Source organism: Globicephala melas, chromosome 1, assembly GCF_963455315.2.
Source record: "Globicephala melas chromosome 1, mGloMel1.2, whole genome shotgun sequence".
Classification (NCBI taxonomy): Eukaryota; Metazoa; Chordata; class Mammalia; order Artiodactyla; family Delphinidae; genus Globicephala; species Globicephala melas.
Window position 1 is genome coordinate 162,212,094 of NC_083314.1, and position 16,023 is coordinate 162,228,116.

Genomic DNA, 16,023 nt, shown 5'->3' on the forward strand with positions numbered 1-16,023 from the left:
GAGAAGTGAAAGCAATCTGCTCAAGGTCACAGAGCCCATACCAGAGGAACACTGAGAACCCAGACACCCTAAATCCCAGCCTAGGCCCTTTCTATTGCCCCCTGCATGGAGGGATGAGATCATCAGGCTCAATTCAGAACCTCTAGGAATGTAGGCCATCCTGGGAAGTCATGGGTGGATTCTCCCACCACAGGAGGGAGGCCCCCCAAGCCACCTTCTCCAGGATTTTTTCATTCCCCAAAACCAGCAGATACCCGACTCTGTTGGAGACCCCTTATCTTGCGGGGTGGGGGGTGGATCCCCACCCTGCCCCTACCCCATGTCTGGATTCACCAGGCGGAGGAACTAGGCACTTTAGACAGTCCCTCCTCCAACACCTCTTGGGACCCGGGGATACCCTGAACCGCCACACCCACTGGGGGGAACCAGGAATCCTGGCTCCCAGCCTTGGGGTTGGAGGCCTTCCCATTCTGCCCCCTCCCCCCGACTTGGAGGATGGAATGTGACCCGCGGACAGATCCCGCAGCACGCTGGGAAGGGCTGCGTTCCAGCTCGGTGGCTGCACTGAAAGGGGGAGATGCGGCAGCGACCATGGGGACCGCGGGTGGGGGGGGGAAGGGGGACAGAGAGAGGCAGCGGCGGTGCGGATGGGGGTGGGGAGGGAGCCCAGAGAACCAGTCCGACTCCCGATCAAGCCAGATGGAGGCGGCTCGAGTCTCCAGCCCCTGGTTTCCTGCTTCTCCCCTCAACCTTTGTCTCCCCTCCTTCCTGCAAACTTTCAGCCTGTGCGGGCTAAAGCCTGGGGAACAAATGTGCGTGCGTGCGTGTGTATGTGTGTGTGTGTATGTATAAGTGCTTTGGGGTCTGGCTGGTTGTGCAGTTTTGAACCTGTGTGTACCTACGTGTGCCTAAGACGTTGGGCAACTGTACCTACACGAATGTGTCTGAATCTGCGACTGTGGTGGTGTTCGTGTGGCTGGGTAAACCGTATACATAGGTATATGTACCTGTATCTCAGGATCTGTGCCTCCCACAGCGATCGTGTGGGTGTGAATGTGTATGTGATTTCGTGTCTGCATGTCCATACATCTGAGTGGGTGTTGTGTATGTGACTGTAAATTGTGAACATGTACATGTGCCCGCCCGCGGGTATTCGTGCGTACATGTGTCTCTGTCTGCATGTGAGGGGTGGGCTCTGTGCGGGGGATTCCCGGCCCCCCAAACTCACACCCAACAAGCCCCAGGAGGGGGCAGCAGCGGCGGCGGCGGCTGCGGCAGGAAGACCCTCCTCCCCGCCTGCCCCGCCCCCACCCCCAGCCCCTACCTGCCGGCCGCTTCGCCGACCGCCCGAACCGCCAGAAGCTGCGGGCCCGGGGGCCGCTTGGGGCCTTCCTCTTGTGGTGTGAGTTGCCCATGGTGGGCGCGGGAGCCGGCGCGGGAACCCTAGCGCAGCCCTACCAGCCCGGCAGCCGGGCCCGCAGCCACAGGAGGGAGGCAGAGAGAAGCGCGGGCGGCCACCGCAGGCGCCCCCAGCCCCAGCTCGGCCACGCCCCCGGGCTCTGCGGCCAATGGCCGGGGTGAGGGAGGGGCCGGCAGGGGGCGGGGCCTGGCGCACATCCCGTAAGCTCCACCCCTCTGAGGACCTGGGAGACCTGCTGAGCCGCCCCGCCCAGTGCTCTGGGAAAGGCCTGGCCTGTCCAGGTGGGGCCGACGGATCGCTCGCTCTCCCAGGCCAGGGGCTGCCTCTGAGGACTGCAGTTGAACCAAGAGAACTAGGGGCCCAGGCTCCAGACAGGCGGGGTCTGGAGCCTTGCTGCTGCTAGGGCCCACCAACCACCACCCCGTGAGTGTCACGTGTCTGTGTATCTCCTGTCTCTGCTTGTTTGTACAAATACATCTATCTGACTGTATTTCTGTAGTAATGGTGTTCAAAATAACAATAGAACCCTTTTATATAGCGCTTCCTATGTGCCAGGCACTGTGATAACTGCTTTCATGCATTACTTAATTTCATGCACAAAACAATTCCGTAAGGTAGGTACTTTTATCATCTCCATTTTACAGATGGGAAAATTGAGGTTCCATGAAATCAAATGATTAGCCCAAAGTCAAACAGCATTAAGCTACAGAGCCAGTACTCAAACCCAGACTGAGTCCAATACCCACTGCTCCAGGCTACCTACCCCACCACTTTATCTGTGCCTCTCCATGACCTTGAAGGAGGGCATGTAATTGGGCATTTGTATTTGCGTTCTTGAATGTGGCTGTGTAGTTGTGCATCTGTGACCCTGAACATGTGGGTTCCTCTCTGTGTCATCATCTGTGACTGCATGCCTGTATCCATATAATTGAGTCTGTTTACATAGGTCTGGATGTGTGCTTTTGTGTATTTGCCTATATAATTGTGACTCCCTCAAGCTGGCTGAATATCCCTGCTTTTTGTGTATTTGAGTGTGTAATAGTCTGCTTGAGTGCATGTAAGTAAAAACGTTTGTCTATAAGACTGTAATTGCATGTGCTTTTCTGTATCAATATGACTGTGCAATTGTCTGCTGATATACCCATATCTATCTACCATTGGGGGGCGGGGTATGTGTAAGTAATGGAGCATATAGGTAAACATACATGGAAGCACATGTCTGTGTGCATCTAACCCTAACTCTCTCTCATCTCCCGTTAAATAAGTCTTTGTTTTTCAAAGCCCAGGCCAAGGTTCACCTCTTCTGAAAGCCTTCCAGGTTGCCCAAGGCCCCCACATCTTCATGTTCTCACAAGTGCCCTGTGTCCAGGGACCTGCCCAGGAGCCCACATACTGGGCAAGGACTCTCCTTTACGATCACTCTGCCATCTCTCCAACCAGGGGCAGCATGGTATAGACAGAGAAAGAGCACTGGGCTGGAAGCCCACGGCCCTCAGTTCTAATCCCCTTAAGGTTCATCCTTTCTGCCACCGCAGCAAGCCCCTCCACTACACCTCGCTGCCTCTTATGCCCAGTGGCTCCAAGACACCCTGTTCCCTCCCTGCAAAATGGGAGAGTTAAAGCTGAACCACACCCTCCCTGAGGCCCATCTCTTGTTAAGAGACTGAGGTTGACAACAGTGTAGTCCCTGAGGGGCTGGTATTTTATATATCCACGCAGAAAATACTTGTTGAGCATACACTGTATACCATGCTGTGTGCAGCAGGCTCCCTGCCTTGCACAGAGAAGAGGGTCCTAGTGGCAGAGCTCGATGAGACCTCAGAGATTTGCTGGCCCAATTCCCTTAATTTACAGGTGGGGAACCTGAGGCCCATAAAGGGGAAAGGTGGTATGGGGGGGCAGAGAGAACACTCAAGGGTAAAGTCCAAATCCCTTGGCATACATTCAGTGAGGACAGGCATGCAAAGAGCTTAGAAGGATGTCTGGAGTGTAGCAGGTAACTTGGCCTTCACAGGAGACCTTGCAGGAGCTGCCCCCGCTCACCAGTTCAGCCTCATCTCTGACCACACCCCTCTCATTCTCAAAGCTCCTTCCTCTTCCACCTTTGCCTGTCCTCAAGGCCCTGCTAGACAGTGTCCTCCTCCATGTCTTCCTTGACCCCCCCCTCCCTCAGCCCAGTTCTTGGGGCTCCCACAGGCATTAATGCTGTCCGCTGATACAGAACTGATCACACACCTCAGGGCTCCCCAGCACCCTGTGTAACACCAACCCAGCACTTGTCTCAAGGCAACAGTTTGCTTTGGTATGTCCCTTTCCAACCAGAAAACAAGTTCCTCAAGGACACTGATCCTCTCACTCCTCCTAGTAGCCCCAGGCTCAGCACAGTGTCTGGCACACAGTAGGTATCCCTACGTGTTGAACAGAAACTGGCAAAGGTGGTGATGATGGCACCTTGAGCACTAATGGAGGTGAAGAGGCACAGGCAAGAGAGTCCAAGGCACTCTCCCAGTCTTACCTTCTTTCACTACAAAGGCTGTGCTTGCTCCCGGATCCAGGAGGAAGAGTACTACCAATGAGTCAAGTGCATGGGAGAGCCTGGGGTAGGACTGGTGGGAAGAAGTAGGTGATATGGTAGGCATATGGACCAAAACTCCTGGAACCACAAGGCAGGGCTTGAGTGTCTCGTGACCCTCCTGGAGGATAGTATTAAAGGCCTCGGCTGGCTAGGGGCTTAGAGGAGAGGGTATCTTAAAGCAGGCAGGAGGTCCTACTCGGAACAGACCCCATCAGCAGCCTCCTGGGAAGCATGCACTTTGCCAGAAGATTCAGGGTTTAAACCCTTGGCAGGCTGAGCTGTCTCCATCTCCCCTCCATGCCAGCACAGAGCACCCTGGGAGTGCAGCTGACAGCCTTTGGTGAACCGGCCCCCAGGACAGCGGAACACTAGAGCACAGAGTCCTGGGGAGTATAGTCATGGGGGAGGTGGACAACGAGTTCATCCCTGCTGCCCAAGGAAGCTGCTTCCACCCACTTCCTCCCCCAAGTCAGCCACAGGACTGGAGGTGGCCGTCCATGGGTTCTCCAGATGGGAGGCAGAGGTGTGTATACCTGCTCTCCCCACCCCGCCACATTCACTGCGGCCTAAACAATATACAATGCCGCCTCTCATTAGTTTTCTTCAGCATGTGACAGGCCAGGAGCAGCTGAGACAGCTTTGAGGGTTCGGGGAGAGGGGAATTTCCGAGGGGCGGGTGGGGGAGGGGAGGCGCTCCCACTGCCCTCTGCCGACAACAGATTAGAGATTTTTCTGGCCACAGGGAAAGGGAGAGTGGTGGGGGGAGGGCCCCCCAGCCTGAAGGGGATTTCCAGGAGAACCTGGGCCCTGTGCCACCGGTGCGGATCCAGGGCCTCCGTTGAGGAGGGAGGGGGAGAGGCAGCTGGACCCGGCCCCTTCTGAAGGTGTCAGAGGTAAGGGAGGGGATGGATGAGGCCTTCTCGGCCTCCCTGCTCGAGGGCCCTTTCTGGGATGGGATTTTCCATTTGAAGTCAGAACAAAGGAGTGGGGAAGCTGAGGTCAGCCTGGCAGGTGTGGGCTCCTGTTCTGCCTCCAACACTGGTTGTCTGTATGACCTTGAGCAAGTCACTTCCTCCTCTGGGCCTCAGTTGCCCATCTGTATGTGCCGTGAGGGCTCCCTGTGACATCTCAGGCTATCAGCTCTGAGCGCCCAGGATCTGGAGATACCCGTGCTCTGGGGGCCCATATCAGATTACCCACCTATCACCCAAAGCCACTTAATGCCAGGCCCTGTGCTGGGCAGGGCAGAGGGAAAAGACAGTCAGCCCAGGGCCTGCCCTCAGGATGTTCAGAACAGTAAGGTATGGTGATGCCTGTGCCCACGGAATGCGACAGCCAGCTGGTCCCAACCCCCAACAGAAGCCTTGCCTGGTTCCAGCTCTGCAAATCCCTCAACCCCAGCTTCCCCTCATTCTTCCATTTTAGCTCGCATCACCTCTCGGGGAAGATCACTCTGTTCCCTCCTTAGTCACACTTCTTGACCCTTAATTACTTGTTCAATGTCTACTACCCCCCTCAAACTGTGAGGTTCACGAGGACTGGGACCTTGTCTTTCATTCATCCTCAGGACAGAGTCTGGCACATAGTAGGTACTTATTACCTAATATTAAATACTTAATAAGTATTTGTGAAATAAATTAGTGAGACCCCCTCTCCCATCTGGACCCAAGGCAGACAATGCTCATCACTTCAGAGGGGCTTGGAGAAGGTGGACCCAGACTCCTTTATGGAAACCACTCCCCCACTGATGTATCCCACAGCAGAGGGAGCCCTGCCCATATCACATCAGCCAAGGCCCCAGGCTAAGGACACTGAGATGCCCCTCCCCAAGAAGAAGGTGACCAGAAAAGCATATCCTGGGACTTCCCTGGTGGTCCAGTGGTTAAGAATCCACCTTCTGGGCTTCCCTGGTGGTGCAGTGGTTAAGAATCTGCCTGCCAATGCAGGAGACACGGGTTCGAGCCCTGGTCCGGGAAGATCCCACATGCCGCGGAGCAACTAAGCCTGTGCGCCACAACTACTGAGCCTGCGCTCTAGAGCCCACAAGCCACAACTACTGAAGCCCGCACGCCTAGAGACTGTGCTCTGCGACAAGATAAGCCACTGCAGTGAGAAGCCCACACGCCACAACAAAGAGTAGCCCCTGCTCGCCGCAACTAGAGAAAGCCTGAGCACAGCAACAAAGACCCATTGCAGCCAAAAAAATAAAAAAGAATCCCCCTTCCGATGCAAGGGACAAGGGTTCAATCCCTGGTCGTGGAACTAAAATCCCACAGGCTGCAGGGCAACTAAGCCCACGCACCGCAACTACTGAGCCTGTGTGCTCTAGAGCCCGTGCGCCAACTAGAGAAGCCCGCGCACTGCAACAAAAGATCCCGCATGCCGCAGCTAAGACCCGACACAGCCAAATAAATAAACGAATAAATAAAATATTAAAAAAAGAAAGAAAAGCATATGCTGTTCAACTCCAAATCTCTTGAGCACCCTGCTCTAGAGTCTGGGGGCAATAATTTCCCCAGGAGTATCACAGAGATGATGACACTGGACCAGGCCTTGAGGATGAATAGAAGTACTGGATAGAAAAGGGAAGGGAAACACATACTAGGTGGGGAACAGCACATGCAATGGCACAGAATGTGGAAATACATGGAGTGTTTATTGAAAGGCAAACAGATACCACCCGGACCTCAGAGAGGCAAAGTGACCACTAACCAAAGTGCCTTTGGGTCCTCACTTTGCTTTAGAGCTACACAGGCCCCTTCCTCAGCAGGGAGAGTTGGCATTATTCACCCTGCATCCTCACCCACCTTCCTATGACATCCAGACCACTGGGTCCCGATGTCGTGTCCATCTGACTGGCCAAAGGTAGGCTCTCCTTCCCTGAACATAGCTCCCACCCCCAGTTCCCCCTTCCAGCTTGCTCCTCCAGACCATTCTCAAACTCATAGAATTCTAGAATGAGAAAGGGCCACTAATGGTCAGAGGTCATTAAACCCCATCTTTATTAAGACAGACAGTGTCTTGCCAAGAATGGGGCAGGACTTGGCAAAGCAGAACTCAAACGCAGGATTCTCTCCATAACCCCATGCCCAGCACAGCTCTCCCTGAGTGAGTGGCCAACGTTCATGGGGTTAAATCTGCTGAGCCTGGCAGGGTAGCTCCTAAATTCTCACTATCAGTATCGGAGCCATCCCCAGCACCCACCCCCCCAGCCACTGCCCACTGCCTGAGAGAAACCTTCGGGAGGGCTGTATACTCCTTTCCCCGAAGTTGATCCTAAGCTCTACAGCAGTTACTCCCCTCGAGTCAGAAACACATCCAACCTCATATTATCTTGTTTGGAGTATGGCCTCTGGAGACAGATTGAGTGGCTCTGTCAGTGCTACGCTATGTTCATCATGTCCATGCAAGTAAGAACCTTGCCCGTCTTGTCCCAAATATTTGCATTACCCTGACCAGTACATGACACTATCTAGTAAGGAATATGTCTTTTTCAAATGAATGAAGCTGAATGACCTTGACCAACTTACTTTCACCCTCTGGGCCTATTTTCTCACCTATAAATGGTTGTAACTGACCACCTCCCAGGTTGTTGAGGACAAGGGAAAACATTCATGAAAATGCCTGGCCAGGGTCTGGCACATAGCAGCCTTCATGTTCCCCTTCAAATTAGTCAGCACCCTGCCCTCCTTCCACACTCTGCTCACCTCCTCCAGGAAGCCTCCCCCGATTATCTGCCAGCCTCCAGTCCTGGCATCCATCCCAGAAACACTTCCTCCCCACACACTTGTCTAGAGTCCACATGATATTTCTGAAATATATGGATGTCTGCTTGTTTGTTTGTCTGTTACTTTTTCTGTGCCTGAATCCTCCGCTGGACAAAGGTAAGACTCCACCTTCCGTGGATCCCCCCCTCAATAATCATCATCATCACGGGTATCTGAGGTGTAACCAATGAGTTGTTTTCCAAACATGAATCAGGATAAACTTAGCTAATGCTCAAGTCCTCAGCATCACAGCAGCAGCAACCCGCTGACATCTGGACCATGCTCCACAATTCACAATGCACTTGCATGTCTGTTTTCTAATTTGATCCTTGAAACACCCCTGTAAAGCCAGGATTTGTTATCTCTATTTTACAGGTAGCAGAACTGAGGCTTGGAGGGGTTAATAACCTGCCGGGGTCACATGGCCCGAGAGGGGCAGACCAGGGCCCAGGACAGAATTGTCCTGTCGGCTTCAAAGCCCATTCCTTCCAGACTGGGTCCTTACAACTCAGGTGAATAAACTCACAAACACAATAACAGCGACCCCTTACATTTCTATGGTGACTTCACTTTCAAATAATTTTCACATCCTCTTTTGTAAGAATCTTGGAAAGCTCACAGACCCATCGAGGATATGTCTAGCCGGAAGGTTAGCCCAGTGAGAAGGTCCCCTCTCTTCAAGAGACAGTAATGGAAACAGTGAGGCCACAGAGAAGTTGCTTGCCCAGTGTCACAGGGCTTGCTAACCGCTGGGCCAGGATGTGAACTCTCATTAACTTGCCTGACTCTGATACTCCTCCTACTTTATCAAGTTCCCTCACTTTTCTCTGGGCCTCTTCCCATCTGTACAATGGGCTGGATGAGAAGATCTTTAAGCCTTACCCCCGGGTCTATGTCCTTGGGAGAATCATGAAAGCAGGACCAGTTTTGGAAGTCAGATGATTTGAGTTCAAATCCCAGGTGGCCAAATCAATCGCTCAAAACTGTCCCTGAGCCTCAGTTTTTCCATCTTCAAATGGTCGTAAATGATAATGGAGGTAATGGATGTGGGGCGGGGAGGTGGGGGGGGGGGCGTTCTGGCACATTCAGAATAATAAATAAATGTCAGACTTCCTCTCTTTCCTTTCTAAGTCTGTGCAGGGCAGTGCGGGGAGCACCGGGGTTCTGGAAAACAGAGGCTCAAAATCTATCCCAAGCTCAGTTTTCCCTTTTATAGTAGGGGACTCAGATTAAAGAAGCCAAGACCTGCATCTATGGGTCTTTGGTTCAGCAACTGGGAGCAGGGAGATAATGACCTCCCTAGCAAAGGCCCCTGACCTCCCAGGAATTTTCTGTGTGTGCCTCCTCCCCATCTCCCCCAATCTTCATTCTAAACATTTTCCCCAGAAAGAGTTAAGCCTTCTTTGGGCTTCCCCTTCCTGACCAGCAGTGCCAGTGGAGATTAGAGAGATTGGATTTATTTCTCTTAATAAACAGAAAAGAAGTTTGGCCAGGCAGGTGACAAGGAAACAATTGGAATAATAGGAGGTTGGAGCAAAAGGAAGCAGGACTTCCTCCAGACATACCTACGGCCACCCTCAGACCTGGGGAAACAACAGCCAGGGGCAGGGAGGTGTTGCCCATGCACGTGGTCCCAAATCAGGTCGACCTGCTGCCCAGAAAGCCCAGTGCTACCCAATACCAAACACGAGGCAGGGGGAGGCCTGCCACTGACCCAATGACCCTTAACCCAGACTGTCGGAGCAAGGACCTACAGAGTCAGCTTTTCCAGCCCCTGCACCCAGGCTGATCTCCCAGGGGAAAAGTGTCCACTGCCCTGGGGTATGCCACTAGCCTTCTATCTCTAATCCTGACAGTCTGACCACAAACCATCCTGCTGCAATTCTGACCCATGCCCCCTCGAGTGTGATAGGGATGACTTCAGATTGAATCCCAGTGGGGCAGCCCTGGGACAGACTTCATATATTGTGGGGACTGCAGAGCCCTTGGAAACACCCCTCATGCAAACCTTCCCATGGGGCCTGGCCCAGTCATCTCAGCCCCAGCACCCAACTTCTGTTTGTGGCTGGGCTGCAGGGGAGCAGGGCCCATATCCAAAAGGAAGATCAGGCCGGAAGCAATCACACAAGAGGCCTTTCACCCTCTTCCTGACCCCTAAAGTGTTCCATCTAATTATCCTCCAGAGGAGGTGGTTAAAGGACACTGGGCGGGTAAACACAGGCAGAATGGGATGGGCCTGCACACACCGCCATTTCCTCACCTCTAGCACTGAAGCAGGAGCACAGGAAAGGTAGACTTCCTAGGACGGCTGGCCCCAAGGGAGCCCCACCCTCTTGCAGAGACTCATGCCCTCCACCTCAATCAGGAGACAGAAACAGAGAGGAAGATGAGGGAAGAACAAAGCAAGCGGCCAAAAGAAAAGTGATTCCAGTAGGGATGGGCCAGATCAGCCACCCCTCCCGTCAGGCTGCCCATCCATCAGGCCAGAGGGAGCCTAGAGGCAAGGAATTAGCTGTAGTACATCAGGTAACCACCGCTGCCCCAGGTACAGCCTCTCCATTAACTTGGGCCTGTTTCCCCCATCTGCAAGCACACTTCCAACACAAGACCGTTTCTACCAAGGCGGGGGGAAGGAGTGGTGGGTGGGGCAGTTGGCTCAGATCCTGAGCTCACCACCCCAGGAGGTGGATGTTTGCGGTTTGGCCCAGGTGAGTGGTGAGGGGGACCAGGTAGGAAAAGCTAACACTGCTAAGAACCTAAAGCATGTTATGCTCCGTGCTGGGTCCTCTGTGGGGCTGGAAACCCGGATCCACCTCGACGACTGAAACACCTTTTGAGTGCAGTTGGCTTTCCAGACCCAGAGGGACCCCCCCACCAGAGATGTAAGGTCACGTGCCTCTCCCATTGGCCCCAGGCCAGAGTCAAGACTCTGACCCCCTGACTCAGCAGCAGAGGGCAGAACCTGAGTGAGACTGGGGGAAGGGGGCACCGCCTCACCGTCCCAAGAGCCGGGCGGCCAGCACTTCCTGCTTAAGCCAGGGGATTCCTGCCCCCTTCGGGGGGTCCTCTCCATCTCGAGCGGGGCTGAGCCCTGGGCTCTTCGCTCCCCAAGCAACGGCGCCTAGGGAGTCACCACCTCCGACACGCCGCGGACCCCCAGAAGAGCCACCCAGGCCGCACCCTCGGCGCCGCCCGGCGCCTGCCCAGGTGCCCGGTCGCCTTACCTCGGCCTTTACCTTTGGCCCTCCTGGCCTTGTCGTCCGCCTTCTTGGCCCGGGGGGCGGCCGGTTCGGCGCCCTCTGTCCCTGCCGCCTTCTTGCGCCGCTTGCCCCGCAGCCAGCTGAAGGCACGGCGGAGGCCGGACACGCCGGAGCGAGACTTCTTCCTGCGCGGGGGGCCGCCCGGGCCCCCCGGCTCTTCGGCCGCAGGTGCGGCGGGGGGCGCGCGGGCCGCCATGGCTCGGCCGGGGGACCCGGCGCGAGGGTCAGGCCCCCTGCGGCGGGGCGCCCATGGGCCGGGGGCGGGCAGGCGGCCGCCGCGCGGAGACGCGCCCGCAGAAAAGTTTGGGCGGCGGAGGCAGAGAGGGCGAGGAGCGGGGCGGGCGGCGGGAGCGGCGCGGGAGGGGCCGCGGGGCGGCGGGCGGGGCGCGGAGGCCGGCCGGGAGGGACAGAGCCGGGAGGGAGAGGCCGCGGGGCGGGGGCGGTGCTGCCTTTGGCCCCTCCCCGCCTCCTCCGGCCCTCCGGCCCGGGTCCGGGAGGTCGGGGACTCGGTGAGGGCGAGGTCCGGTGCAGAGGGAGGGTGGTCCCGCGCCCCCAAGCCGCGCCTGCGGGCTGGGGCCGAGAGGGCGGGGTCGCGGGGCGGGGCGGGTCCGGGAGGGGGCGGTACCGAGGTTCCGTTTCTGCGGGGGCACTGAGGAGAGCTGGGTTCGAACAGAGAAGTACGGGGCGATGATGGGGATGCGCAGGGAAAGGGGGGAGAGAGGTGTTGGGGTTGGACCCCAAGAGAACCTGGTGCCCTGAGTTTGGTCCGGGACGAGATGGGGGATTCTGGAATTCTTCTGCAATAAGGGAATTCTGAGAATGTTTTCCAGGACCCGGGCAGTACTGGAGGTTTTGCTCTAGAGACAGACGTCAGACCCACCCGAGACCTGTGACCGACAGTGGGTCTTCCTCTCCCATCTGGCGACTGGGAGTCGTCCCTTCGCTCCTTTCCCCTTCCTCACCCCACCTTCACCTTTCCTCACCCTATCTTCCCCCAGCCTCCATCTGTCCTCGATGTGGAGCTGGGACCCATGCCTCCTGGGTTCCTGCTTCATCCTTGGGTGACTGGGATGAGGAGAGCCGTGCCTCAGTTTACCCTTGGGCCAGGCAGGGAGTCCCCAGAGCACTCCTGCCTGGGTCTGAATTTTCCACTGAGATGCTCAACACTGATTAGAGCTGATCTTGGATTAAACTCACAACTTTATAAGGTGCTTTGAGATCCTCTGCAGGTGACAAGTGTGACTGAGGAAGCTGGTAGGGAAAGGAAGCCTTTAAGAATCATTAAAATGCTGTGCTTGTTTCCTCCAGACCTCTGGCTCTTTATTATAGCTGATCAAGCACTTTCATATCATCTGATCCCACAACAAGCTCTGAGGGAAGCAGGGCAGGGAGTGATACCCCCATAGTACAGAAAGGAAACTGAGGCCAGAAGAGGACAGTGATTGCCCAAGAGCACAGAGGTGGTCAGCAGCAGAGGAGCTAAGATCGACAACCTAGGTCTTGTCTCTGCCTGGTCCCCAGGAGCTAGAAATTGCCCTAGGGTCCAGCTGTGGGTTCAGGGCTCTTAGACTCCCTCACTGGGTCCCCAGAAGGGCATCATGATTACCCCACCGGTTAGAATTTGTCTTCATCGCCCAACCTGACCCTGGTCAAATAGCTTTCTCCTGGTCCCTACCCAGCCCAGTCAGCCCTGCTGTAGTATAGACAACACTCACTATATTATAGAAGGATTAGAGTGTGCATTGTGACCTCTCTAACCTGCCTTAGCCCCCGAGTGCCCCCAGCGGCTCAGCTGTGGCAAACTTGGGCCATCACTGACACCTCCCCCCTACCACCTGGGGGACCTGGGGCAGATTACTGTCCTTGCTGGGCCTCAGTTTCCCATCTAACCACCATTCATTTGGTTTCTGCCCAGCCTAGCACTATCCCTAAGGACCCTACCTCTCCTTCCATTGGTGAGTATCAGAGGAAAATAGTTATAGGCAGGGCTGAGACTTGGAGAGCGAGCGATGCACAGGGCCTTGGCCTGTTGGAGAGTCTGGATGCATTGGTAGGGAGGAAAGAGGAAAGCAAACATGCTCTGGCTTTTGGAAGTGGCGATCAGGAGAGGAATGTTGGGCAATCTTGCCCCCCACCAACCCTTTCAGCACCTCCTTTCTTCCTGGTGGCCAGACTGGTTACACAGTTTGCAGAGCCCAGTGCAAAATGAAAATGCAGGGCCTTTATTCAAAATTTATTAAAAATTTCAAGAAGGCAACGGCAGAGCATTCAACCAAACATGGGGCCTTTCTAAGAGCAGGGCCGTGTGGACTACGCCCACGAAGTTGGCCCTGCCAGTGGCTCATATAATTCCTCAGCGAAAGGTCCCCTAGAAACACAACCCCGAGGAGTCAACTCACAGATTGGGTCCCCTGATTAGGAGAAGACGAGAGGAAAGGGGAGTGGGGAGAGGTCAGGTCTGTGTTCCCCTCACTGCTCCTAACTCTTAACACCCAGACATTCTCACCTCCCATCTCCAGCCACCCCTCAGACCAGCAGCCCAGCCTTACTGCTTGTCCCCTGGCCTAATGGACTGGCCTGCTTCTGAGACCCTCAGGGCTAGCTGGGAAGGGCTAGCCTGCAACACTGCTCTCTGGATTCATGATTGCTCAGCTCAGCTACATTTCTTTGCTGGCCCTCTGGGCAGCTAAGGAAACTGACTTCCCAGCAGTCACTGTCGGCGGGGCCCAAAGTCCATCCTGGAGCCAGGCTGTCACCTGACCAGGAAGGAAGCTGCCAGCCTGTCCCCAGGGAGGAACCAGCAATAAGCAAGCTTGGGGCTACAGCCCCTGAGGCCATCCAGCTTTGCTGCCTCTGTTTTTGTCTTTCTTTTTTTCCTTTTTCTGGCTGTGCCACATGGCTTTCAGGATCTTAGAAGTGCAGAGTCCTAACCACTGGAACGCCAGGGAATTCCCTGCTCCCTCTGTTTTTGGAAAACCCAGGACCACCCCATGTTGACCTCACACCCATCCTACACTTCCTGACCCCCCACCCTTGGGAGACCTGCCTCCCATAGGCTCCAGCTTTGTCCGCTGCTAGGCCTGGCCTCCACCTACAGACTCCAGACTAAGCAGCCACGCCAAGGTATGGCTGAGCCTCCCTCGTTTTACCGGGAACACCAGGAAGGGACAGAGTCTGTAAATCATGCAGCTGTGGGTGGGAGCACCTTTGGCTTCCCTCAGTTCTTAGACCAGTTGGAGGGCAGAGCAGTTCTGCAAAGTCGAGGATGTTGAGAGATTAATAGTCCTCGTATTCCATAGATAAGAAAGCGTAAATAGAGGGGGAGTGACTTGCCAACAGGCACACAGCTACCTCTGGGCAGAGGTGGAATTTAAAACTGATTTGTGTTCGTGGGGGGGGAGGCGGGGGGGGGGGTTCTAATTGATCGCTTGCTTTGTGCCCCTGCCCCACCCCTGCTGCTTTCAAGGGTGGGCAGTTAAGACCCTGGAAAAGCAAAGTATTTATCCTGGGGCCGCAGCTGGCCCTCCAGGAACCTCCAGAAATGTTCTGCTTAACTTCAAATGCACCTGTATGCGTTTTTTCTGGGGAAAGGGTCCACAGCTTTAACAGATTCTCAAAGGGGTTCCTGTTTCAGAATGAACTAAGAATCTACACTTTGATCCTTTTCAGTGGGAGAAGATAGAAACGGGCTCCTTGTATCTGTTGCCCTCTACCTCTTTCCTCCCTAACCTGGGGGCGTGGGGAGACCCTGCAGGTCTCATCCCCACAGTGGACACTCCTGTGGCCCCTACTCTGTGGCTCCTGGCATCTGTGGCAGTGTATCAACGTTTCAAACAACCTCCCTGCTGAGGTCTTCTTTGATCCTCCCAGCATCTCTTAGAATCAGGCCCCAAGCCTAATTCCATCCATTTTCCCTGCTGGGTTGAGAGGTGAAATAATGCCCAAGGTGTTGGTGATGTGTGTGGAATGGAGATGGAGTCTTGTGGGCTCTCAGCTCTGAGTTGCTGCCAGCTCCTAGGAGGCTGAGGGAGGGAAGGAAAGAGAGAGAGGAGGGGGAGACAGAGAGAAAGGAAAGGTTGCTGTTGCCACTGCCCAGTCTCCATTGTGGAATGAATTCTGATTCCTTGCATTCTTTCAGCCACTATCTCCTGAGCACCAGCTCTGTGCTCCAAGGCTTCCAGACTGACCAGCTATTCTGTGATCAGACTGTCACTCTCTGAGCTGTACACAGTGTAAAAAAGTGGGTTTCAACCTTTTTCTTTTAGCAGTGGAACTTTTATTTTTCCCTGCAAACAAAAGCCCCCTGAATTTTATCTGACAGATAAAACAGATAAAAGCAATGCTTTATACATATGAATTTATTTTTATAAATCAAAATGTATAACATTTACTTAACACAAAATAAATCAGCAGGAACAATGCCAACATTTTGATAGACTAAAAATTTGAAATCCTGAGTTACAGGTGTGGTTATTGTTTTAACAGAGAGCCAGCGTTCAGTTTATTTCTGCAACAGTTTCTCTTAGTCAGTAATTAGAAAATACTACACTTCATAGACAAGCAAGGGCAAATGGTAAGAGTTTTAGCATCTTGGTAGAAATGTCAGGAGAAGCTTTATCTGAGGTCTGCACCGAAATGAGTTATCCAGCCAGCCCAGCCTAATGGCTTGTTAAAAGTTAGCCTAACAAGTTTCTCATCTCGGTCCTGCCACTAACTTGGTGTCCTTGGGTAAGACACTTGCCCTCTCTGGGCACCAGTTACCCCATCTGAATATCTGATTTCACCTAGAAAAGGAGAGTGTGAGTGGAGGTACTGGAGTGGGTTGGGGTGTGTGGGGTGATGCATTGAGCATATATGGAAACTTCATTACTCATCCTCACCGCCCACCCCCATCCCAGTGCCAGACCTGAAGAAGGAGCCACAAAACCACTGAACTGCCCAAGTTCAAAGGCAGAGGCGAGTTGCCATGGAGATGTGCTTTGTTTCCCAACTGTCTGGCTG

At 54.5% G+C, this 16,023-nt stretch overlaps 1 protein-coding gene across 3 annotated transcripts in view; it reads right to left on the reverse strand.

The window, feature by feature from the left end:
- Positions 1 to 11,218, reverse strand: part of NHSL3 (NHS like 3) — a 28,468-nt gene extending 17,250 nt beyond the window's left edge. For 2 of the 3 annotated variants that reach the window (XM_030870637.3, XM_030870626.3), the window contains exon 1: positions 1,325 to 1,519. In XM_030870637.3, the coding sequence (XP_030726497.2) occupies positions 1,325 to 1,415 (91 nt within the window). In that variant the 5' untranslated portion in view covers positions 1,416 to 1,519. Of the gene's footprint in view, positions 1 to 1,324; positions 1,520 to 10,986 lie in introns of those variants that run through there. The other variant, XM_030870607.2, reaches the window with a different exon arrangement.
- Positions 11,219 to 16,023: the final 4,805 nt, after the last annotated feature.